Here is a 24,434-nt window from a genome sequence, read left to right as displayed (position 1 = left end):
TAATATTGTCTCATGTATTGTGATACAGTGAAAAGTTTTGTCTCTTGCGCGTAATACAGACAAAACATACCGTTCATAGAGAAGGAAAGGAGAGGGTGCAGAATGTAGTGTTACAGTCACAGCTAGGATGTAGAGAAAGATTAACTTAATGCAAGGTGGGTCCATTCAAAAGTCTGACGGCAGCAGGGAAGAAGCTGTTCTTGAGTCAGTTGGTATGTGACCCCAGACTTTTGTGTCTTTTTCCCAATGGAAGAAGGTGGAAGAGAGAATGTCCGGGGTGCGTGGGGTCCTTAATTATGTTGGCTGCTTTTCTGACACAGTGGGAAGTGTAGACAGAGTCAATGGATGGGAGGCTGGTTTGCGTGATGGACTGGGCTTCGTTCACGACCCTTTGTAGTTTCTTGTGGTCTTGGGCAGAGCAGGAGCCATACCAAGCTGTGATACATCGGGAAAGAATGCTTTCTATGGGGCACGTGTATACGTTGGTGAGAGTCGTAGCAGACATGCCAAATTTCCTTAGTCTTCTGAGAAAGTAGAGGCATTGGTGGGCTTGCTTAACTATAGTGTCAGCATGGGGGGACCAAGACGCATGTAGAGACAAGGCAGTGAGAGGTGGAAGATAGCGGGTGCTTGAAAGGAGGACGAAGAATTTGTGTTTGACCTGGTGAGGAGCTAATGGATTTTGGCGAGAGTGCGACGACTGTGGCGCAGGAGTGAGAGTGCCACAGGCTACGTGCATGAGTTGGAGTTTGTGCAGTGATGAAGCTTGGTAGGAGGGCAGTATTATTTCAAATAGCAATGGGAACAACATTCACACAGGCTCAGACAGGCCATGCAGAAGCAGTAGCCCCCTTTCAGACATTCAAATTCACCACCATGTGGCAATCTTAAGAGGACCATGCTGTGCAGGAAACGAGCTGTGCGTAAGAATTCATGGAACATGGGAGGAGGGTGTGGGAAAAGTTGAGCCTGAAGGGGTTGTGGGTGCAGTGTGTTCAAATATCCACCAATTTTACTTATCCGTTGGCCATGGGAGATTCTGCAGTATATTCAAATCAAATAAACCAGTGTGGAACCAACTTGAGGTGAGTATAGCATAGCAGCAAGGTGAAGTGAGATAGATACATGAAGGAGAAAGGAATAGAACGATTAGATTTATAGCTTTCAATGCACGAGGGGTGGGAAGAGGCTTGTATGGGACATAAATACCAGTATGGACCAGTTGGGCCCAATGGCCTGCTCCTGTGCAGTAATTTCCATGTCATTCTCCACAATATTTTGGAAAAGGCTTGAGGCTTTGTCCAGAGAGGGATGATTGAATCCTGATTGGGTTTGTTGATGCCAAACTATTAGGATTCCGTTGGAAGTCATCCTTCACTGCTGCTGAAGAGTTTTGCTCGAAGCAAGAGATTTAGCAGGGTAATGACAGAGCAGAGTGTCTGTGGAAGGAAATGGCTTCATTACCAAGCAACTTCCTGTCATTTCATAGACGGTCTACAGTGCAAAGGAGGCCATTCGGCCCACTGAGTCTCAGACAGCAGATCTTGCCCAGGCCCTATCCCCGTAATCACCCTGCTAATCTTTTGGACACGAAGGGACAATTTACCACGGTCAATCCACCTAACCCGCACATCTTTCGGACTGAGAGAGGAAACCGGAGCACCCGGAGGAAACTTGTGCAGACACTGGGGGGAAGAACGTGCAGACTCCGCACAGACAGTCACCCGAGGCTGGAATCGAACCCGGGGTCCCTGGCGCTGAGAGGCAGCGGTGCCAACCACTGTGCCACCGTGCCACAAAGGAGAGGAACGGCAAATGTTGGAGATACATGGCTGGCCCCCGAGGGAAAAGACACAGCTCTTCATGTCCCGGCTGTCATTCCCGGGAGGAACGCAAACTGCAAACGTTCTGACATTTGCAGTTTGCGTTCCTCCTGCTCAGTTTTCTGGTGTTGCTACAGTAGGATTGAAGTATATTTCAACACAGGCAGGGAGAGAGATTGCATGCCTGCGTTAAATTATAGTCAGCTGCTGAGCCTGGCCTCTGTTTCATTTCACATCCCAGCTGCAAATTTGAGGTGTAGGTTTTTTTCTCTCCCTCTCTCTCTCTCCTGCCTTACGATCTCTCCTGATTTAAATCACATATGTTTCCACTCGCAATCCCCTGCTCAAATCCTCGGCATGAAGTCACATGATATCTGCTGTGAAACAAAAACATTGTGACTGTACCCCTGTGTTGCCACAATAGGATTGAACCAGGTTGCAACACAAGCAGGGGGAGACCCTGTACCCCTGTGAGTCATTTGCACGTGCGCGACGTAACCTGTTCAGCGCTGACAGATGCCTTTACAAATGGATGGGAGGGGGGAGGGCATGGGGAAGGGGGGGTGGGGGGGGGAGTATTGCGTATGCCCCTCTGGACTAAGGGTGCATAAAAAATCACAGGGAAGGCTTGGTAACCTGAACAGTGGGAGTTCTTCATAGTGGCACAGTGGTTAGCACCTCATGGTGCCAGGGACCTGGGTTCAATTCCAGCCTTGGGTGACTGTGTGGAGTCTGCATACTTTGCTTGGGTTTCCTCCAGGTGCTCTGGCTTCATCCCACACAGTAAGAGTTTTAACAACACCAGGTTAAAGTCCAACAGGTTTATTTGGTAGCAAATACCATTAGCTTTCGGAGCGCTGCTCCTTCGTCAGATGGAGTGGAAATGTGCTCTCAAACAGGGCTCAGCGACACAAAAATCAAGTTACAGAATACTGATTAGAATGCGAATCCCTACAACCAGCCAGATCTTAAAGATACAGACAATGTGGGTGGAGGGAGCATTAAGCACAGGTTAAAGAGGTGTGTATTGTCTGATTTGATTTATTGTTGTCACATGTATTAACATACAGTGAAAAGTATGGTTTCTTGCACGTTGTACAGACAAAGCATACCGTTCATAGAGAAGGAAAGGAGAGAGTGCAGAATGTAGTGTTACAGTCATAGTTAGGGTGTAGAGAAAGATCAACTTAATACGAGGTAGGTCCATTCAAAAGTCTGACGGCAGCAGGGAAGAAGCTGTTCTTGACAATACACATCTCTTTAACCTGTGCTTAATGCTCCCTCCACCCACATTGTCTGTACCTTTAAGATCTGGCTGGTTGTAGGGATTCGCATTCTAATCAGTATTCTGTAACTTGATTTTTGTGTCTGAGCCCTGTTTGAGAGCACATTTCCACTCCATCTGACGAAGGAGCAGTGCTCCGAAAGCTAATGGTATTTGCTACCAAATAAACCTGTTGGACTTTAACCTGGTGTTGTTAAAACTCTTACTGTGTTCACCCCAGTCCAACGCCAGCATCTCCACATCATTCATCCCACACACCATAGGTGTGCAGGTTAGGTTGATTGGTCATGCTAAATTACCCCTTAGTGTCCCAAGATGTGTAGATTAGGGGAATTAGTGGGGTAAACGCGTGGGGTGACAGGGAAAGGGCCTGGATAAGATGATTTGTCAGAAAGTCAGTGCGGACTTGATGGGCCGAATGGTCTCCTGCACTGTAGGGATTCTAAGAAATCCATCAGACTTTCCTGAGGAAGCAATGGGAACTATTCAGCAAGAGAAATAAAATGAGTCATCAACTCATGTTGGGACTGTCAACAAATATAAACAAAAAGTTAAACAAACAATGAAAAAAAAATACATTTACTGGAAATCAAATTGAGGGAAAGAAAGCAGAAAATACTGGAAATGCATTCGATTGGGAAATAGAAGGTTAATGTCTTCTTCAGAATTTGCCCAGTCTGCATTTTCAGAGGTGCTGTACACCACATGTGGGTGTCAGTGGCAGAGTGACTGTTTACTAACCAGGGCTAATCTCCCCTCAGGAAATGCATTCTGCCCACCTCCAGTTCAGGAACTCAGAGCATGATAGTCACACTTAACTACTCAAAGCATGGTCATTTTCATTTGTGGGATATGGGTGTCGCTGGCTAGACCAGCATTCATTGTCCATCCCTAATTGCCCCTTGAGGAGGTGGTGGTGAGACCAGCTCCTTGGATTGCTGCGGCCCCTGTTGCGTCAGAACACCCACAGTCGCTGTTAGGGAGGGAGTTCCAGGATTTTGAGACAACGATAGTGAAGGAATAGGATGGTGGGTGGCTTGGAGGAGGGACTTCCAGGTACTGGTGTTCCCATGTGTCTGCTGCCCTTGTCCTTCCAGATGGTAGAGGAAGGTGTACTTGAAAGAGCCTTGGTGAGTTTCTGCACTGCATCCTGTAGGTGGACACAGTAAGAGTTTTAACAACATGTTAAAGTCCAACAGGTTTATTTGGTAGCAAACACCATATAGGTGGCGCACACTGTGCATCTGTGGTAGAGGAAGTGAATGTTTGTGGATGTGGTGCCAATCAAGAGGGCTGCTTTGTTCTGGATAGTATCAATCTCTGTGAGTGTTGTTGGAACAGGCAAGTGGAGAGCATTCCATCACACTCCTGACTTGTGCCTTGTAGATGGTGGACAGGCTTTGGGGAGTCACGGGGTGAGTTACTCTCCGCAGGATTCCCGGTGTTTGACCTGCTCTGGTAGCCACAGTATTATATGGCTGGGTTCAGTTCAGTTTCTGGTCAATGGTATCCCTGCCCCAGGATGCTGATAGTGGGGGGGGATTAGCGATGGTGATGCCATTAGTGGTGGTGGTTTTCTACTCAAGGGCAGGTCCATGCCTCGTGGTTCTGTGCTTTCCTCTTCGCAAGGGCCTCCCATTTTCAACTTCAGTGAACACTATGAATCAAAGTATAGGTGGCGGGGTTGGAGGTGGGGTTGGGAGGGGGTCGCTGTTGGCTTCCTCAAGTGTGCTTAGTGGAAACGCAAGTCCTTGACTGGCTGTACCCTCCTCCGACTGTAAGCAGCCATCGAGGTTCAAACTCTTTCTGTTGTTGACCATGGTGTGTGAACCTTGAGTATGGGACCCTCACCTGAGACTGGGACCACTCCCAAAAGGATAGCTGGGAACCACCGCCCCCTCCCATAAGTTCTTCAATGATCTTGTTCCCCCACGGGCAATTGGAAATGGCATGAGAGTCAACAACTAGTGACATTAGATGTTTTTAAATATATGCCTGCCCCCCTGTTTGGTCAGGGAATGGTATCAGGAGGCGGGGGTGTGATAGCTCACCACATATTTCGAGGATGCAGGAGTGGGTGGGGTGGTTTTTGATTTGATTTATTATTGTCACATGTATTAACAATACAGTGACAAGTATTGTTTCTTGCGCGTTATAGAGACAAAGCATACCGTTCATCGAGAAGGAAAGGAGAGAGTGCAGAATGTAGTGTTACAGTCATAGCTAGGGTGTAGAGAAAGATCAACTTAATACGAGGTAGGTCCTTTCAAAAGTCTGACGGCAGCAGGGAAGAAGCTGTTCTTGAGTGGGTTGGTACGTGACCTCAGACTTTTGTATCTTTTTCCCGACGGAAGAAGGTGGAAGAGGGAATGTCCAGAGTGCGCGAGGACTGTTGGTCACCCCATTTCCTAGTTCACACAGGGCGGGTGACACACGTTCCCCAGGTTTCCACTGTGCGTGACCACCGGTCCTCCCGACCTATTTGTTGCCATTGGTTTCTACCTAATCTCAAGCTCCTTTGTTTTTCACTCCAGCGACGCGGTGATTTCAAAATTCTGGAGTTCTTTGGTGCTGTGAGTTATTCCCATTTCCGTTTCGAAAGTAGCCCAATAGCTGGTGCCAGAGTCCCTGCCACAGAAACCTCCTGTATCATTGAAAGGTTCCTCTTGGCCCATGGCTGCCTCTGCCCCTTTCGTCGGCGGACCTTCTGAAGAACCTTCTGGGAGCCACAGTACACAGAGCGACGACAAAGATGATGCTAGGTGACCATCAGAAAGGAGGAAAGTTAGAATTTTTAAAGAGTTTTCACCGTAGACCTTAGATTACCCCGCAGTACTTGGCCAGTGATGCAGCTTTGCAACACAAAGTCTGGAGCAATGCCACAGTTCTTTTCTCATCTCTTTGCCATGGGTCTGGAAAGGCAGAATCATGGATTTTGAGAGTAAAGGGTCATTCGATGGCTTTTTAAATTAGCAGTAATGATGCCCCTCCTTCCATTTGATCGAGCTCTTCTACCCCAAATGTTTAAACCTCTACATGTATACTCAAACTTCCTGTCTCAGAGTCAGCCAACACATTCATTTTTCCAACCCCCACAGAAACCACAAGGATTCCACTGCACAGTTCTCCCAACTCAAGACTTAACTCTTCCCTTCTCTTCCAAAAGCCCATTTGATACACTCGGAAAACCTGAGCCTTGGAGCAGGAACTGTTCACACATCTCACCCAGCGCAACCTCAGGAATTATGGGCGGCACAGTGGTTAGCGCTGCTGCCTCACAGCGCCAGGGACCCGGGTTCGATTCCGGCCTCCGGTCACTGTCTACGTGGTGTTTGCATGTTCTCTCTGCGTGGGTTTCCTCCGGATGTTCTGGTTTCCTCCCACTCTCCAAAGATGTACGGGTTAGGCTGATTGGCCATTCTAAGTTGACCCTAGTGTCAAGAGGACTGGCAGGGTAAATGCATGGGGTTACAGGAATTGGGCCGAGGTGGGATTGTGGTCAGTACAGACTGGATGGGCCAAATGGCCTCCTTCCGCACTGTAGGGATTCTACTCTATTCTTCTATTCTATAATTTCAATTGGGTTTTGAAAAATTCATTCATGGGAAGTGGGTGTCGTTGGCCAGGCCCAGCTTTTATTGCCCATCCCTAATTGCCCCTTGAGAGGGTGGTGGGCAGCTGCCTTCTTGAACTTCAGCAGTCCACATGGCATAGGTGCACCCACAATGCTGTTAGGGAGCGAGTTCCAGCATTTTGACCCAGCCACAGTGAAGGAACGGCCAAGTCTGGATGGTGAGTGGCTTGGAAAGGTGGTGTTCCCATGGGTTGGTGGAACTGGCTCCCATTCTCAAAGCTGCTCTCCTTTGGTTGGGCCTCATGATAAAAAAACACTGATCATAGAACCTACAGTGCAGAATGAGGTCATTCGGCCCATCGAGTCTGCACCGACATCATTCCCACCCAGGCCCTATCCCCATAACCCCATGTATTTACCCTGCTAATTCCCCTGACACTAAGGGGCAATTTAGCATGGTCAATCAACCTAACCCGCACACCTTTTGAGTGTGGGAAGAAACTGGAAAATCTGGAGGAAATCCATGCAGACACGGGGGGAACGGACAAACCCCACACAGACAGTGACCGGAGGCTGGAATTGAACCCGAGTCCTGGCGCTGTGAGACAGCAGTGCTAACCGCTGTGCCACCGTGCTGCCCCTCTTGTATTGGGTGAAGACAATCACAACAACAAGCTCCATTCACATAGCATCTTAATGGAGTCAATAGAATACTTCAGCTCAGAAGGCGCCCATTTGGCCCATCAAAGCTCTTTCAAAGAGTAATCCAGTTAATCCCATGCTCCCGGCTAATTCCCCATGTCCCTGCATATTTTATTTCGTCTCCTTCAGGGATTTATCTAATTCCCTTTGGTGGTGCAATCAGAGATCAAGGAAATTGAGATTAATTGGGATTCCCTGCGGTACAGGAATGCCTGGCTGAATGGCCTCCTTCTGTGCTCCCATTAATTCTCTGACAATGCGTGAAAAATTATGAGAGAAATGTAATTTGAGTCAAACAGTGGAACTCAATTGATAGAAATCTGAGTGACAATGCATTAGATTTCTATCATGAGCAGGTCTGATTAACAAGGACATGTCCTCAGTGTTTGGGTCAGGATATATTAATCATGCTCTCCCACTCTGTTTTCCTTGCAGTCTGATGGAACAATTCTGGCTCTTGCGCTCCTGATCCTGTTCCTGCTCTTGGCACTGGTCCTGCTCTGGTGGTTCTGGCCTCTGTGCTGCACTGTGGTAAGTCCTGCGATCAGCCCAGGCCATTGCGATCTCCGAGATGTGCAGGTTAGGTGGATTGACCATAGGAAATTGTCCCTTAGCGTCCCAGGATGTGTGATTTGATTTATTATTGTCTCACGTATTGGGATACAGTGAAAAGTATTGTTTCTATACAGACAGAGCATACCGTTCATAGAGAAGGAAACGAGAGAGTGCAGAAGGTAGTGTTACAGTCATAGCTAGGATGTAGAGAAAAATCAACTTAATGCAAGGTAGGTCCATTTAAAAGTCTGACAGCAGCAGGGAAGAAGCTGTTCTTGAGTCGATTTGGAACGTGACCTCAGACTTTTGTATTCTTTTCCCGATGGAAGAAGGTGGAAGAGAGAATGTCCGGGGTGCGTGGGGTCCTTAATTATGCTGGCTGCTTTGCCGAGGCAGCAGGAAGTGTAGACAGTGTCAATGGATGGGAGGATGGTTTGTGTGGGTTAGAGGGATTTTCGGGGTAAATATGTGGGGTTGGAGGGATAGGGCCTGGGTAATTGAATTGATTTGTTATTATCACCTGTATTGTGTGCTATACAGACAAAGCATTCTGTTCATAGAGTACATAGGGGAGAAAGAAAGGAGAGGGTGCAGAATATAGTGCTGTAGAGAGTTTAAAAGAGTTACAGAAGAGTTTTAAGAGCATAGAATTAGAGGGTATGTTGGGGATAGCTCACAAGAAGTTGCCCCGCCCTGGCGCCATCTTGAATTGAAAGATGCTCTGTTGGATAGTCAGTGCAGACTCAATGGGCTGAATGGCCTCTTTCTGCACTGTAGGGACTCTATGATTATGTGAGACATACTTTGCCCATTACTGAGCGAGACACAAATTAATTGTCTGAACTCACGAAACAAGTGTGCCATATGGAGAAAAAAGCTACGTGGGATTGTCGCGGGACTTTGTTATATTAGCTCAAGAAAGCAGGCTTTGGAAAACTTGGAGAACCCAAGCTACGGTCAAAACAATGTCTGGGCAACAGATCAAAGTGCTTTTGTCTCACCTTCAGTCGTCACATTTCCAATGATGTTCCAGGTACCGTGTGGCTAGATTCAGAGTCACTTCAGTTCCACAGACAGGATCAACAATTGGTTGGCTGGACCCAAACATCTTAACTGGTGGGTCCAGAGCTCAAGTATCTTCTCTGTCAACTCAATGAGCTGGAAGCAACTTGGTTGCTTTCATCAGGTATTACATTCCCAACAGTGCGAGGAGCAGAAGCCAAGGGCTAAGCAGATGAATAATTCTGTGTTGAAATCAAAGGGGTGGGTGGGAAGCAACTGTGAATGTACCTACACCACATGGTCTGCAGTGTTTCGAAAAGACGCCTCACCACCACTTCTCCAGGGGAAATTAGGAATGAGTAATAAATGCTGGCCTCGTCAGCAATGCTTTTATCCCATAAATGGCCTGGGCTCTGCCCCAAGAACCTGACTTCGAAGGTCCACTTGGAAGAATCCATCAAAATGAGCTCTGTTGCTTAGGGTCAAAATAGGATGGAATACGACATTCAAAGGAGGAAGATCAGGTACAGCAGGCAAGGAGGCCATTTGGCCCATTGTATCTGTCCTGGCTCTGGAAATAACCATCCAATTAGTCCCATCCACTATTCAGTCCCCATTGCTCTAAGTATTTTCCTTCACGATATATCCAATTCCCTTTCAGGCACTGCATTCAAGATCACGACTTGCTGTGTAAAAGAAAAGGCCTCTTGTTGTTTCTGGCTCCCGATCACCTTAAATCATAGAATCCCTATGGTGCAGAAAGAGGCCATTTGACCCATCGAGCTTGCACCAACAACAATCCCACCCAGGCCTTATCCCCGTAGCCCTACGTATTTACCCTGCCAATCCCCTGATACTATGGAACAATTTAGCATGGCCAACCCACCTAACCTGCACATCTTTCGACTGCGGAGCACCTGGAAGAAACCCACGCAAACATGGAGAGAACGTGCAAACTCCACACAAACAGTGACCCCCCAGGCCAGAATTGAACCCGGGTCCCTGGCACTGTGGAGCAGCAGTGCTAACCACTGTGCCGTCCCTCATCTGTCTCCTCAGGTTACTGAGCCTTCTACCTCTGGAAACACTTTCACCTTAGTGACTCTAGCGCAACCTTTGATGATTTTGAATACCGCGACCAAATCAACTCTTGAACCTCTCCACCATGTTGAGGAGAAAAAAAAACAGATGCTCCCGTCTCTCCACGTAACCTCCCTGATACCGGTCCAGTGAATCTCCTCTGTGAAATGCGAGCACATTGTGTGCATGGACCTGGACCCTGAGTGGTAGCCACTCTTCGGGGAGTTTGTAACGCATGGTCATATTCCCATTGGATGACCCCGTGGTGATGCCAATGGAACTATTGGAGGGAAGGAAAAGGGCAGAGAGAGGACAAATTTTCTGGGCTCTGAGGAAAACAAGGGGAGTAGGACTAATTGAGTAGCAAGGAGATAGCACAAACCAGTGGGCCAAATGTCCTCGCACTTTTGCTTCCCTGAGCAAAAAAGTCCAGTTGGGACTAGGAAAGAACCATAGAATCTCTACAGTGCAGAAGGAGGCCATTCAGCCTATCGAATCTGCCCAGACTCTCCAAAAAGAGCATCCCATCAAGCCCTCCCCTCTGCCCAATGCCCGTAACCCCGTGCATTTACCATGGCCAATCCAACTCACCTGCACATCATTGAAAGGAAAAGAGAACCTTTGCGCAGAGGTTACTACCCCTTTTACCCCACAACTTTGGTGAAAAATGGCTGGAGAGTTGAGTGGGTTATGAAATATTCCCAACTCACCTGTAGATTAGAGATGATCTTATGCTTAATGACACACATATATGCTTAAAAGTGTCATGTTGAAATGATTCACACCTTCCTGAATCATAGAATGCCTATAGTACAGAAGAGGCAATTCAGCCCATCGAGTCTGCACTGACTCTCTGACCCAGGCCCTCTCCCCTACCCTATCCCTCTAACCCCACACATTTACCATAGCTAATCCATCTATCCTACACATCGTGGGACACTAAGGGGCAATTTAGCATGGCCAATCCACCTAACCTGTCCATCTTTCTGACTGGGGAAGAAACTGGAGAACCCAGAGGCAACCCACGCAGACTAAGGGAGAACGTGCAGACTCTGCACAGTCACCCAAGGCCGGAATCGAGCCCGGGTCCCTGGAGCCCCGAGGCAGCAGTACTAACCACCGTGCCACCATGCTGTCCATGACTTTGAACCTATTTGCCCATCCCTAATTGCCTTTGAGAAGGTGATGGTAGAGGTGAGCTGCCTTGAAGATGTGCGGTTTAGGTTGATTGGCCATGCTAAATTGATTCTGGTGTCAAGGGGATTAGCAGGGTAAATGTGTGGGGTGACGGGAATAGGGCCTGGGTAGGATTGTGGTCGGTACAGACTCGGTGAGCCAAATTGCCGCCTCCTGGACTGTAGGGGTTCTATGATACTGAGTCCATGTGGCGGAGTGAGGTATCCCCCTATGCCGATTTTTCTCAGCACCAGTCATTGCCCAGGGAACAGGAGCTAGACTGCACACGTGGAAGATGGCAAAGCTAGCCGGCATGCCAGAGTTACAATAGTACATTTGTTCAAAAGGGCAGATCGCCAATGTAAATCAACACAACATCAGTCAACACCAACAATGCCTGCTAAATTGGGACAGATGCTTTGAAAAGAAAGTGTGAAACAGTCTCATTAAGCTCGTGCGCTGTTGTTAGACACAGCAGGGGCTGAAATTACTTGGCTTCACATCACACCAAGCATTTACTCAATATCTTGTAATGTGCAACTATCACAGCCTGTTTGTAATTCATGTTCCCTCTCTTGCTCTCCTTTCAGATTATTAAAGAGCCCCCTCCACCACCCTCGGACGATGAAGTAAGTGCTTCACTCTCTCTTCCTGTGTATTTGCAGACGCATCCCAGTCTTTTTAAACTCTTTTGACTACCTGGGTGAAGGGACTCCAATGTCCACTGAGGGGCTCAACACCTGGGTTGGAGAGAATCATTCAGGAATGGCAATGTTGTGATTCGAGCTTTGTGGTTTGGTTCTGGGGGGAAAGTGTTGTTGTAAACTGAGAGAGGTAGAGAGTTCTACGCTTGGTGGTTGGGTGAGAATGTTTCAGAGGACGGGTTGCGTTCGGTCTTTGGGGGGGGGGGGGGGCGGGGAGCAGGGGACAATTCCCCAATTCGGGCTTGGTTGGGGAATGAGGGACCGCTCTGCAGATTTCTCCCACAATTTGCATGCTCGGGAAATTCCCCCCCTCCGCCCCCGACCTCAAGAGAGGGAGGATGAAAGGAGAAGCCCAGTGCATTTGAAATGTCCATTACACGCCAGTGATGAAGGCGTTGAACCGAAGCGTTGATGTTTAATGTTGCCAAGTTTCAAGTTACTGACATATGAGGGTGTGTTGCAGTGAAATTCACAAACACCTTGGTGAATCAGGTATGGTTTTTGATAGCTTATTCAAACGAATGCAGGAAGAGCCTGGGGTTAATCAAAATCAGCAATAAAAACAGAAAACGCTGGAAAATCTCAGCAGGTCTGGCAGCATCTGTGGAGAGAGAAACAGAGTTAACGTTTCGAGTCTGCATGTCCCTTTGACAGAACAATCTAAGTCTGCACTTCTGAGTTGTCATGTTGCCTTTTATACATTTAGTCCCTGTCATTTTGCAACTGAAGATGTGTTCCGGGTAACGTAGGCTGAGAATCTATTACAATCGGTGTCGAGTACCTTTGACCAACTGTCCCGTTTTGCTGTGTATCTTGGCATTCAAATGGCTGATATCTTGTTATCTCCAGTTGCTGTCACAGAATCTTAGAGTCTCTACGGTGCAGAAGGAGGCCTTTTGGCCCATCAAGCCCGCACCAACAGCAATCCCACCCAGGCCCGATCCCCGTAACGCCACGTATTTACCCTGCTAATCTCCCTGAAGTTAAAGGGGCAATTTACCACGGCCAATCTACTTAACCTGCACATCTTTAGACTGCGGGAGGAAACCGGAGCACCCGGAGGAAACCCACGCAGACATGGAATAGGAATAGAAGCGTATGGTCCCCGGAAGGGTAGGGGATTTTAGTTCAGTCGGGCAGCACGGTCGGTGCAGGCTTGGAGGGCCGAAGGGCCTGTTCCTGTGCTGTAATTTTCTTTGTTCTTTGTCCCGGGAAGAATGTGCAAACTCCACACAGGTAGTCACCCGACGCCGGAATTGAACCCGGGTCCCTGGCGCTGTGAGGCAGCAGTGCTAACCACTGTGCCGGCCTCACAAGTGATTCATCTTATAGATCCCCTCCTTACTTAGCATCCTAATGACTGGCACCTAGCTACCAATCGATACTGGGTTCAAAACTGCTACGGGCTGGTTTGGGCTATTTTTTTGTTGTGTCCTTTGTCTCGGCTAAGCACATGTCAAGTATCCCAGCAACCTTTGCTTTGCAAGTTCCTTCCCAATACCTTTTAATGGCTAAAACTACTGCAGCTGTCATGCTGTGCTCCCAAACATCTACGTTACCTTCGTGGAGAGGATGCTTCCTTCTGTGGGAGAGTCTAGAATGAGGCATCACTGTTTAAAAATAAGGGGTCACTAATTTAAGACAGAGGTGAGGGGAAATCTTTTCTCTGAAAAGATGCTTTGTCGTCAAGCACAAAACTCTTAGCAACAGCAGCAGCCCAAGTCTCGCACGGAAATCTGCACTGCTTCCTATCCACTGCAGACAGCTTCCAAAAGCGATTTGACTGCAAGTTTCCACACCCAGGCTCAAGTTCAATTCTCGTTTTTTGGGGGGAACGTTTCCATATCGAACTCACATGGGGCGGGGGGGTGGGGTGGAGAGCAAGCGAGAGGAAATCTTTCCTTTGCGCTGGAGGTGTAGTGAAATTGGAAATCCATTCTTTGCAGACAGATCTATGGTTTCGATACTCGAAGGCACGATACAGAGCTTCCCTGTGGGCTGGGTCTGAATAGCAGAGGGTCCATCAGCCTTGGGCCCTGGTCCTTCTGCATCTTGCTTTTATTACGTCTGATCACATCTCTCTTGGAGAGCAGGCAGCAAACAAAGTTTGGTAGGAAACTACACGCCAATACTTTGTTTTGAATGTTAAGTGTGATAATCCTGAGTGTTTGGAGTAGTGTGGGGGTGGGATTGAATGATGAGACTGGAAGAGGGGCGATATAATTGTCTGACAAAGAAAAGTCATGTCATAATGTTCGAGAGTGAATTAAACTGATAAGTATTTGAAGATAAACAAGTTTATTAAAGGTTACAAAGGAAGAGTGGGATACTGGAAATAACGTGGACAGCTCTTGTAGAATCACCTTCATCTGAGCTCTGCATGAGTCTCTGGGAATCTCTTCCTCAAAGGGCATTGGAAGCAGAGTCTTTGAATAGCAGAGCTAGATAGGTTCTTGTTAACACGGGGGTGAAAGGTTATCGGGGGCAGGCGGGAATGTGGGGCTGAGGTTACAATCAGAGCAGCCAATGGTCTTATTGAATGGTGGAGCAGGTTCAAGGGGCCGAGTGGCCTACACCTGCTCCTAATTCATCAGGTCATCTTTTCTCATTCGCTGTTTCTGCACAAGCCTGCCTCCATTGTTGTTTTTTACCTGACAGGGTCACAGGTTAGCAGTCAGCTCCAAGCTCCTGTGTGACTGCGGCTGATAGGACGGGACACGCACTGTGAAGTCAGTCAGAGTTACTGGCATTTTATCAAGAGCTATTATCCCAAGCAGTGCCTGAGGGCAACTTGTTTCATCATGGATTAATGTGTTGTGTCTGCCATACGCAATATTGCCCAGCCTCGTTTATTTACAGTGTCACAAGTAGGCTTACATTAACACCGCAATGAAGTCACTGTGAAAATCCCCTAGTCGCCACACTTCGGTGCCTGTTCGGGTACACTGGGGGAGAATTTAGCATGGCCGATGCATCTAACCCGCACGTCTCTTGGACTGTGGGAGGAAATCCACGCAGACACGGGGAGAACGTGCAGGTGCCGCACAAACAGACAGTGACCCAAGCCGGGAATTGAACCCGCGTCCCTGGCGCCATGAGGCAGCCGTGCGAACCCACTGTGCCACCATGCAGCCTTGGCGACTGTCTAATGATGACCTGGAACTTGCTGACATGAATTTCGAGTGCAATGGGCAGAATGGTCTCCAAAGAAGTGCAGGTTAGGTGGATTAGCCATGGTAAATGTGCGGGGTTACGGGGGGAAAAGGCCTCTTCTGCACTGTAGGGATTCTATGATTCCACGCTGTGTCAATTCCGCGATTCGGTAAAATTAAGGAGTCCACTCTGGCTGTATTCTACTTGATATTTCCTTAAAGATTGGGCCCTTCACTTGCTCTGTGGATGCCTGTGAGGTTCAATAGGATGAAGCTGTGTTATGTTTTTATCAGATCATTCGTGTCTAGATCCCTTTGAAACAAACTCACAAAGAAAGAAACAATGTCAGTTTAATGCTTTCCATTCGTATTACACCCAATACAGTGACCATGAGATTACCAGTATTCATTACAAGAGAACTCATCATTAGCAGAGTTGTAAACATGCTGGTCAAAGCTGCAAGTTAAAGTTCCACATGGCTTTTGTGTCCATTTCTGGGCTGAGAAACGTCTTGCTAACATAATGAGAAACACACTGACAAGGTCCTTTTATGTGGCGTGTACCACAATAATCTATTACAGCGTCTTGTAAATGATGTATCCTCCTCTCGTTCATTAGCGTAACATTTTCCATGCTTTGTTCAGGAGTTTGTACCTGACCCTCTCGTCTCTGCTCCCCACATTCTCAAAGAGACACTGGACAAAGCCTTGGGCATTCAGCTCCTTGATCCAAGGGATCATGGTTGAACTGCAACCAATCAAACTCCATGGGGGGAAGCATAGAAACATAGAAGATAGGAGCAGGAGGAGGCCATTCAGCCCATCGGGCCTGCTCCACCATTCATCACGATCATGGCTGATCGTCCAATTTAATAGTCCAATCCTGCTTTCACCCCATGACCTTTGATCCCATTCACCCCAAGTGCTATATCCAGCTTCCTTTTGAATACATTCAATGTTTTGGTACCAACTACTTCCTGTGGTACTGAATTCCACAGGCTCATCACTCTTTGGGTGAAGAAATGTCTCCTCACCTCCATCCTAAATGGTCTATCTTGTATCCTCAGACTGTGACCCCTGGTTCTGGACTCCCCCACCGTCGGGAATATCCTCCCTGCATCTATCCTGTCTAGCCCTGTTAGAATTTTATAAATCTGAGAACCCCCCTATGTCCCCTAGTGCTTGACTTTTCTACCCTAGGAAAGAGCATCTGACTATCCACTCTGTCCATGCCACTTATAATCTTGTAAACTTCTATCAGGTCACCCCTGGATTGTGGGAGGAAACCAGGGCACCAGGGGAAACCCATGCAGACACTGGGAGAACACATGCAATTCCCAAGCCGGGAATTGAACCCGAGTTGGATAGTCAGAAGCTTTTTCCCAGGGTGGAAGAGTCCATTACTAGGGGGCACAGGTTTAAGGTGCGAGGGGCAAGGTTCAAAGGAGATGTACGAGGCAGATTTTTTACACAGAGAGTGGTGGGTGCCTGGAACTCGCTGCTGGGGGAGGTAGTGGAAGCGGATGCGGTAGTGACTTTTAAGGGGCGTCTGGAAAAATACATGAATAGGATGGGAATAGAGGGACATGGTCCCCGGAAGGGTAGGGGGTATTAGTTCAGTTGGGCAGCATGGTCGGTGCAGGCTTGGAGGGCCGAAGGGCCTGTTCTTGTACTGTAATTTTCTTTGTTCTTTGTTCCTGGCGCTGTGAGGCAGCAGTGCTAACCACTGTGCCGCAACTCCATCATTTTAAAGACTCTATTAGGTCACCCCTCCGTCTTCTCTTTTCAGCAGAAATGTGACCCAGCCCAACATTTTACACTCTACACAATCATCTCTTCCCCAGCGCCTCCCTCATGAACTTATCTGACTTCCCTTTAAATGCGTTTACGCTACTCTCTTCAAATGCTCCTAATGGCCGTGCATTCCTCATTCTCACACTGCTTTGGGCAAAGAGATTTCTCCATGAAAGTTTAATGATGCGTGTAATCTGAAGGATTTGTCGTCGAGCACAAAACTCTTAGCAACAGCAGCAGCCCGAGTCTCGCACGGAAATCTGCACTGCTTCCTATCCACTGCAGACAGCTTCCAAAAGCAATTTGACTGCAGGTTTCCACACCAAGGCTCAAGTTCATTTCTGTTTTCTTTTGGGGGGAACGTTTCCAGATCTAACTCACATTGGGGGGGGGGGCGGGTGGAGAGCGAGCGAGCGGAAATTTTTCCTTTGCGCTGGAGGTATAGTGAAATTGGAAATCCATTCTTTGCAGACAAATCTTCAGTTTCGATACTTGATGCACGATTGATCCACACGGGAGACAAGGTCGTACCCGAGAATAAAGGCTTTTATTCACAACAAGAATAGAGCATACTGCTTAACAATACTATCCCAGACTAAGGGCTACTAGGAAGTAGCAGTGACCTTTATACCCCTGTAAGAAGGCGGGGCCAAACGGAGTGTACCACAGAACAATGCTAACAGGTGGAACACCCCAACCCTAACCCCAACAGTAACAAGAATAACATATGTACAAGTACCCATAGTGGTAACCATCTATGGTTCACTACAATACTCGAAGGCACGATACAGAGCTTCCCTGTGGGCTGGGTCTGAATAGCAGAGGGTCCATCAGCCTTGGGCCCTGGTCCTTCTGCATCTTGCTTTTATTACGTCTGATCACATCTTGTGGGAGGAAACCAGAGCACCCGGAGGAAACCCACGCAGACACGGGGAATGTGCAGACTCTGCACAGACAGTGACCCAAGACCGGAATCGAACTCAGGTCCCTGGCGTTGAGGCAGCAGAGCTAACCACTGTGCCACCGTGCCGTTATGTTGTTGGATTGGTAACCCAGAGCCTATGGTCCAGAAACATGCAAACATATGCAACAGGAGCAGAAAGAGGTCTCTTGAACCTGCTCTGCCATGCAATAAGATCATGGCTCATCTGTTTCTGTTTCAAGTTCTACATTCCCATCTACCTCCCATGCCCAATAAGAATCTATCTATCTCCACCATAAAAATACTCAATGAGCTCCCCACCCCGTCTCCAGCACCTTCTGAGGCAGAGAGTCCCAAAGTCACAGAAGCCTCTGAGAGAGAGAACTTCTCCTCATCTCTATCCTGAAAGGGCGATTCCTAATTTTAACACAGAGCCTTCCTAGCTCTGGACTCATCCACATCCTTTCCATGTCGATTTTGTCAACACATCCAGGGTCTTATATACGTCAATCAAGTCACCCCCTCACCCTTCTAAACACCAGTGGAAACAAGTCCACTGTGCCTAACCTTTCTTCATGGAGAATCTGAACTCGGTTCAGTAAATGAAAGCGGAATTTTCTCTTTCGATTATGGGCGTATCGTCGCCTTGGCTCCATAGTTGTTCTCTCTTTGAATTCCATTACCAATCATTGCAGTTGCACTCTCTCCTTCAACATTATATACAAAGGGGATAAAATATCTCAAGAATAATCCTTGCTGAAGAGCCACATAGCAGTGGGTTCACACATATCTGCCATCCTCCGTAATGACTTCAATCAGGCCATTCAGGTTGGCCTATTGGAATCTGGACTCCCTGGTTAAGGAAGTTAATTGATGGGCTAATCAGGGAGTCTTTTCCTTGTATTTAACCGGGAGTGTCAGTTCCTCTGGGACTCCTTTAGGTAGACTGCTCAGTGGTAGAACTCTGCGTTCTGCTGTTGGAATTGTAAATAAAGGGATTTTGGTGAAGGGACTTCTGCCTCCGAAGACTTATTGCATCCCCCATGATTGCTTCTTCACTGTGGCTTGGTCAGAATCCTGGAACTCTACTGACCATTACTATGTGTGTCTTCACCCACATGGACAGCAGTGGTTCAAGATGGCGAATCACCGATGTTGTTTACAGAACGTGTCATTGAATCATAGAATCCCTGCAGTTCAGAAGCGGGCCATTTGGTCCATCGAGTCTGCACCGACTTTCCAACAGAGCATCTTACAGAGTCCTATCCCCGTAGCCCCACGTATTTACCCTGCTATTCCCCCTAACCCACACATCCTGGGACACTAAGGAGCAATTTAACATAGCTAATCCACCTAACTTGCACATCCTTTGGAGTTTGGGAGGAAACTGGAGCACCCGGAGGAAACCCCACACAGACATGGGGAGAACTTGCAAGCCCCGTATAGAACAAGGCCGGAATTGAACCCAGATCCCTGGTGCTGTGAGGCAGCAGTGCTAACCACTGTGCCACAGTGTCTGTCAACAGCAAGTCATTTTAACCTACTTGTAATGATGTACATACATGTAGACAGTAAAGAGCAGAGGCAAGGGGCTATCTCCATCCTCGGTCTTATCAAGTCTCTGGCCAACATCACACCGACCTTCGGTCATGTGCCTTCTTACATCACTGAGTAGGCGGGCCTGTACCCAATCCCACATTAACCCTTTATGCACCAGACCCTTCCACTATACACCGCCACCTTCTCAAGGAGGGTGAGGAGTGGGCATTAAACTGCAGCCTTGCCAGCGCGGCCCACACGCACAAATGTAAGAATCACAGAATCGTTACAGCAAGTAACAAGGCCGTTCTGCCCATCGGTTCCGTGCCGGCTCTCTGAGTGAGCAGTTCACTAAATGTCGTTCTCCTGTCTTTTCCCCTGTACAAACTTCCTTCCTTTCCTGAGAATAACCTAGCTCTCTCCTGAAAGCTAGGGCGGGACCTGCCCCCACTGCACTCTCAGGCAGCACATTCCAGACCTTAACCATTCCTCGCTGTGTGAAGAGGTTTCTAAATCAGTGTGTACAATCATTCAGCAGCACACACGCTAACTCCAGCCGCTCGGTCCCGCAGCAAGGAAGCTCAGAGGTATTTCTTGGCTTTTACCCACTATACAGAGCAGTTGCACTCCTTAAAACCCCAGACCACTGTCCGCAGTTAAAGGCCGTGTATCCCCCTTCATTTTCATATCTTAGCCTTTGTGAAATACATTGTTTTCTCGACACAGGCCTTGCTTACGTATGGAAGGTATAATGCACATATGCGTAATCACACATCACATACTGTAAACCTCGGAGTTATTCAAAAAAACCCTTTCCTTTCACCTCTGTATTCCGTGACTGTGATCTCCCCGCGCTGTGATGTCTCTGTATCAGTGACTGGTCGATCACCTGGGTTGGCACACTGGTTCGCACTGCTGCCTCATAGCGCCAGAAACCTGGGTTCAATTGCCGGCTTGGGTCACTGTCTGTGTGGAGTTTGCACATTCTCCTCGTGTCTGCGTGGCTTTCCTCCGGGTGCTCCGGTTTCCTCCAAAGATGTGCGGGTTAGGTTGATTGGCCGTGCTAAATTGACCCTAGAGTCAGGGGGATTAGAAGGGTAAATATGTGGGGTTACGGAAATAGGGCCTGGGTGGGATTGTGGTCAGTGTAGATTCGATGGGCCAAATGGCCTCCTTCTTCACTGTAGGGATTCTATGAATATCGGGTGAGATTCTGCGGCCTCCCAGCCACGTGCTTCCCGCTGGTGGGAGGCAGCACTTTGTTTGCTAGCGGCAGGATTCTCTGGGCTCGCCGGTGTCCAGGGGAATTCCCATTGCGGCAGTGGGATCTGCAATTCGGGATTTGCTATCTCTCCCTCTGTCTGTCCGTTCTGCCTCTTCATTGGACTTCAAGTCGGATGCAGCTTGATGGGTTGGCAGTGAGGTCTTCCCAGTACGGTGAGCTACAGAGTGTCTTTGTAACATTTTCTTTGTCCTCCTCTGGAACCTTGTCCATTAGAGATGTTGAGAAAACAGGACCTGGTGGGGAAGATGCTTTCCAGTCATTCAGACACAGTGTCCTCCCCTTTCTAGTTGATGTTCTTTTCTTCATTCATGGGACATGGGCGTTGCTGGCTGTCCAGTGTTTATTGCCCATCAGTAGTTGCCCTTGAGAAGGTATAGGTGGTGAGCTGGCTTCTTGGTACATTATAGTCAACTGATACAACTGAATGGCTTGCTCGGCCATTTCAGAGGGCAGTTGAGAGTCAACCACATTGCTGTGGCTCTGGAGTCACATGTAGGCCAGACCGGGTAAGGACGGCAGATTTCCTTCCCTAAAGGTCATTAGTGAACCAGATGGGTTTTTCCGACAATCGGCAATGGTGTCTTAATCCCAGATATTTTTTGCGTTGAAATTCAAATTCCACTATCTGCCGTGGTGGGATTTGAACCCAGGTCCTGGGTTCATAAGCTGAGTTTATCGGTGAATAGTCTAACAATAATACCACTAAGCCATTGCCTCCCCTGAGATTTTGCACAGGTTTTATATGAATCCTTGTGGAGCAGGCTACAGGAAAACACTGGCGTTCAATCCATCATGCAAACCAGCCTCCCATCCATTGACTTTGTCTACACTTCCCGCTGTTTCCCCAAAGCAGCCAGCATAATTAAGGACCCCACGCACCCCGGACATTCTCTCTTCCACCTTCTTTTGTCAGGAAAGACATACAAAAGTCTGAGGTCACGTACCAACCAGACAGCTTCTTCCCTGCTGCCATCAGTCTTTTGAATGGACCTACCTTGCACGAAGTTGCTTTTTCTCCACACCATAGCTATGACAGTAACACTGCATTCTGCACTCTCTCCTTCCCTTCTCTATGAACAGTATGCTTTGTCTCTACAGTGAGCAAGAAACAATACTTTTCTCTGTATACTAATACACGTGACAATGATAAATCAAATCACCCGGTGGTCCTCCCATTGAATCCAGAGGATACGGAGGAGGCATTGCTGAGGAACTGTCTCTAGCCCCCTCCCTTGCACAGTGATACACAGTCCAGGTTTCGCTGCAGAGCAGGGGTACCACCAGCAGTTCCAGTGTACAGAATAACAGCCTCAACACGACACCACAGGACCACCCACGTGTCCCTCCTGGCACACAGAATGTGGTTCGAAACAAACAATAATGTCGCCATCCAGGCCAGGAACACACTGTGCCATCAGTTAATGATGTGTGTTTATTACCAAACCACTCACAAAGCAATCGCTGCAAACACTTGGGCACAATTTCATGACAAACGATGTGTTGTGATGACCTACCTCACAATAGATCTAATCACAAAACCCAGTTCCAAAACATCTTGAAAAACTTAATTTTCAGGCAAATGGTTAGGAAATTCCATCTATTTTTTTTTGCTTAAATCCAGCTCAGTTTTCTCTGCCCAAACCCTCGCTCCCCCACTGCCTCTCCCAGGCAATGGCAAAGAAGCCCTCCTGAACCTCATTACTCCCAGAATGGACATGCAGTTAGCAATTAAAAGTGCAGTAATGGCCTAGTGATGTCATCACTAGATTTGATTTATTATTGCTACATGTATTAGTATACAGTGAAAACTATTGTTTCTTGCGCGCTATACAGACAAAGCATACCGTTCATAGAGATAGAAACGAGAGAGTGCAGAAAGTAATGTTACAGCCATAGCTAGGGTGTAGAGAAAGGTCACCTAATGTAAGGTAGGTCCATTCAAAAGTCTGATGGCAGCAGAGAAGAAGCTTGAGTCGGTTGGTATGTGATCTCAGACTTTTGTATCTTTCCCGACGAAAGAAGGTGGAAGAGAGAATGTCCGGGGTGTGTGGGGTCCTTAATTATGCTGGCTGCTTTGCCGAGGCAGCGGGAAGTGTAGACAGTCAATGGATGGGAGTATTAATCCAGAAACTCGGCTAATTAGAGTAATTAACTAGAATATTAATCCAGAAACTTGACTAATGTTCTAGGGAACCAGGGTTCGAATTCTGCCACAGCAGCTGGTGGAATTTGAATACAAGAAAAAATATCTTTAAAAAATTAAGAATCTACTGATGACCATGAAACCATTGCCAATTGTCGGAAAAACCCATCTGCTTCACTAATGTCCTTTAGGCAAGGAATTCTGCCGTCCTTACCCGGTCTGGCCAACATGTGACTCCAGAGCCACAGCAATGTGGTGGACTCTCAGCTGCCCTCTGAAATGGCCAAGCAAGCCACTCAGTTCAAAGGCAACTAGGGATGGGCAATAAATGCTGACCCAGCCAGCGACGCTCATGTCCCACGAATGAATAAAAATAAAACAGTCTGAGGTCACATACCAACTGACTCAAGAACAGCTTCTTCCCTGCCGCCATTGGACTTTTAATGTCCTATCACACATTGAGCTGATCTTGCTCTACACCCTAGCTATGACTGTAACACTATATATTCTGCACCCTCTACTTTCCTTTTCCCCTATGTACTCTATGAACGGTGTGCTTTGTCTGCGTAGCGCACAAGAAACAATACTTTTCACTGTATTCCAATACAATAATAAATCAAATCAATTGAACTTTGATGTGGAAGGGTGTGGGATGATATACTGTGTTCGGAAGAGCAGGGAGTCCAAAGTGCTCCTTGGAAAATAAGTGTCTATACTCTGTATGTGGAGAGGAGCACAGGGACCTGGCACAGAGACACATAGGTATCTCCAAGTAGCTGCACAGGTTAATGAGGTTGCAGAATAAAAGAGTAAGCAAACCGCAGGGTCTACTTCTAGACAGATAGAATTGAAATGAAGAGAAACTCAGTACAAGTTACATTCAATGGTGGTTGGACAACACTTGGAGAAACTTCCATTTGCAGAGGACAAGCATCCTGACAAGGGTCAGGTCTGAGGTGTTCAAGTCAGGCGACACTGACCTGTACAAGAAAGCCAGATACGATCTAAGGAGATCCATCAAAGATGCCAAAAGACAATACCAGACCAAGCTAGAGTCCCAGGCTAGCCACACCGACCCCCGCCGACTATGGCAAGGTCTGCAAGACATAACAGGCTACAAGATAAAGACATCTAAAATCGCCGGCTCCAACGCACCCCTCCCTGATGAGCTCAATGCATTCTACGCCCGTTTTGGGCAAGAGGTCAGCGAGAGCATGCCCTCCACCCTGGAAGCCCTGGATGAATCTGTATCTGGGGTCTCCATTGCAGCTTTCTTGAAGGTCAACAGAAAGCAACTGGCCCGGACGGGGTACCCGGACGTGCACTCAGATCCTGCGTGGATCAGCTGGTGGAGATATTCACAGACATCTTCAACCTCTCTTTACAACAACCTGAGGTCCCTATCTGCTTCAAGAAGACGACCATCATCCCGGTACCTAAGAAAAACCAAGCAGCGTGCCTTAATGACTATCAGGCGGTGGCTCTGACACCCATCATTATGAAATGCTTCAAAAGGTTAGTCATGGCACGAATCAATTCCAGCCTCCCGGACTACCTGGATCCACTACAGTTTGCCTATCACCGCAACAGGTCCACAGCAGATGCCATTTCCCTGGCCCTGCACTCAACCCTGGAACACCTAGATAACAAGGACACCTATGTCAGACTCCTATTTATTGACTACAGCTCCGCCTTCAA

The 24,434-nt window shown here is 47.8% G+C and overlaps 1 protein-coding gene across 1 annotated transcript in view; it reads left to right on the top strand.

The window, feature by feature from the left end:
- LOC144510172 (anthrax toxin receptor 1-like) overlaps positions 1 to 24,434 on the top strand; it is a 157,023-nt gene that overhangs the window by 68,302 nt on the left and 64,287 nt on the right. The window contains exons 12-13 of the mRNA XM_078239609.1: positions 7,820 to 7,915; positions 11,788 to 11,826. Of these exons, the coding sequence (XP_078095735.1) occupies positions 7,820 to 7,915; positions 11,788 to 11,826 (135 nt within the window). The remainder of the gene's footprint in view (positions 1 to 7,819; positions 7,916 to 11,787; positions 11,827 to 24,434) is intronic.

The sequence above is a fragment of the Mustelus asterias genome, chromosome 22 (genome assembly GCF_964213995.1).
Source record: "Mustelus asterias chromosome 22, sMusAst1.hap1.1, whole genome shotgun sequence".
NCBI lineage: Eukaryota > Metazoa > Chordata > Chondrichthyes > Carcharhiniformes > Triakidae > Mustelus > Mustelus asterias.
Note: the sequence above shows the minus strand (reverse complement) of the source record. Positions and strands in the feature narration are given on the sequence as shown.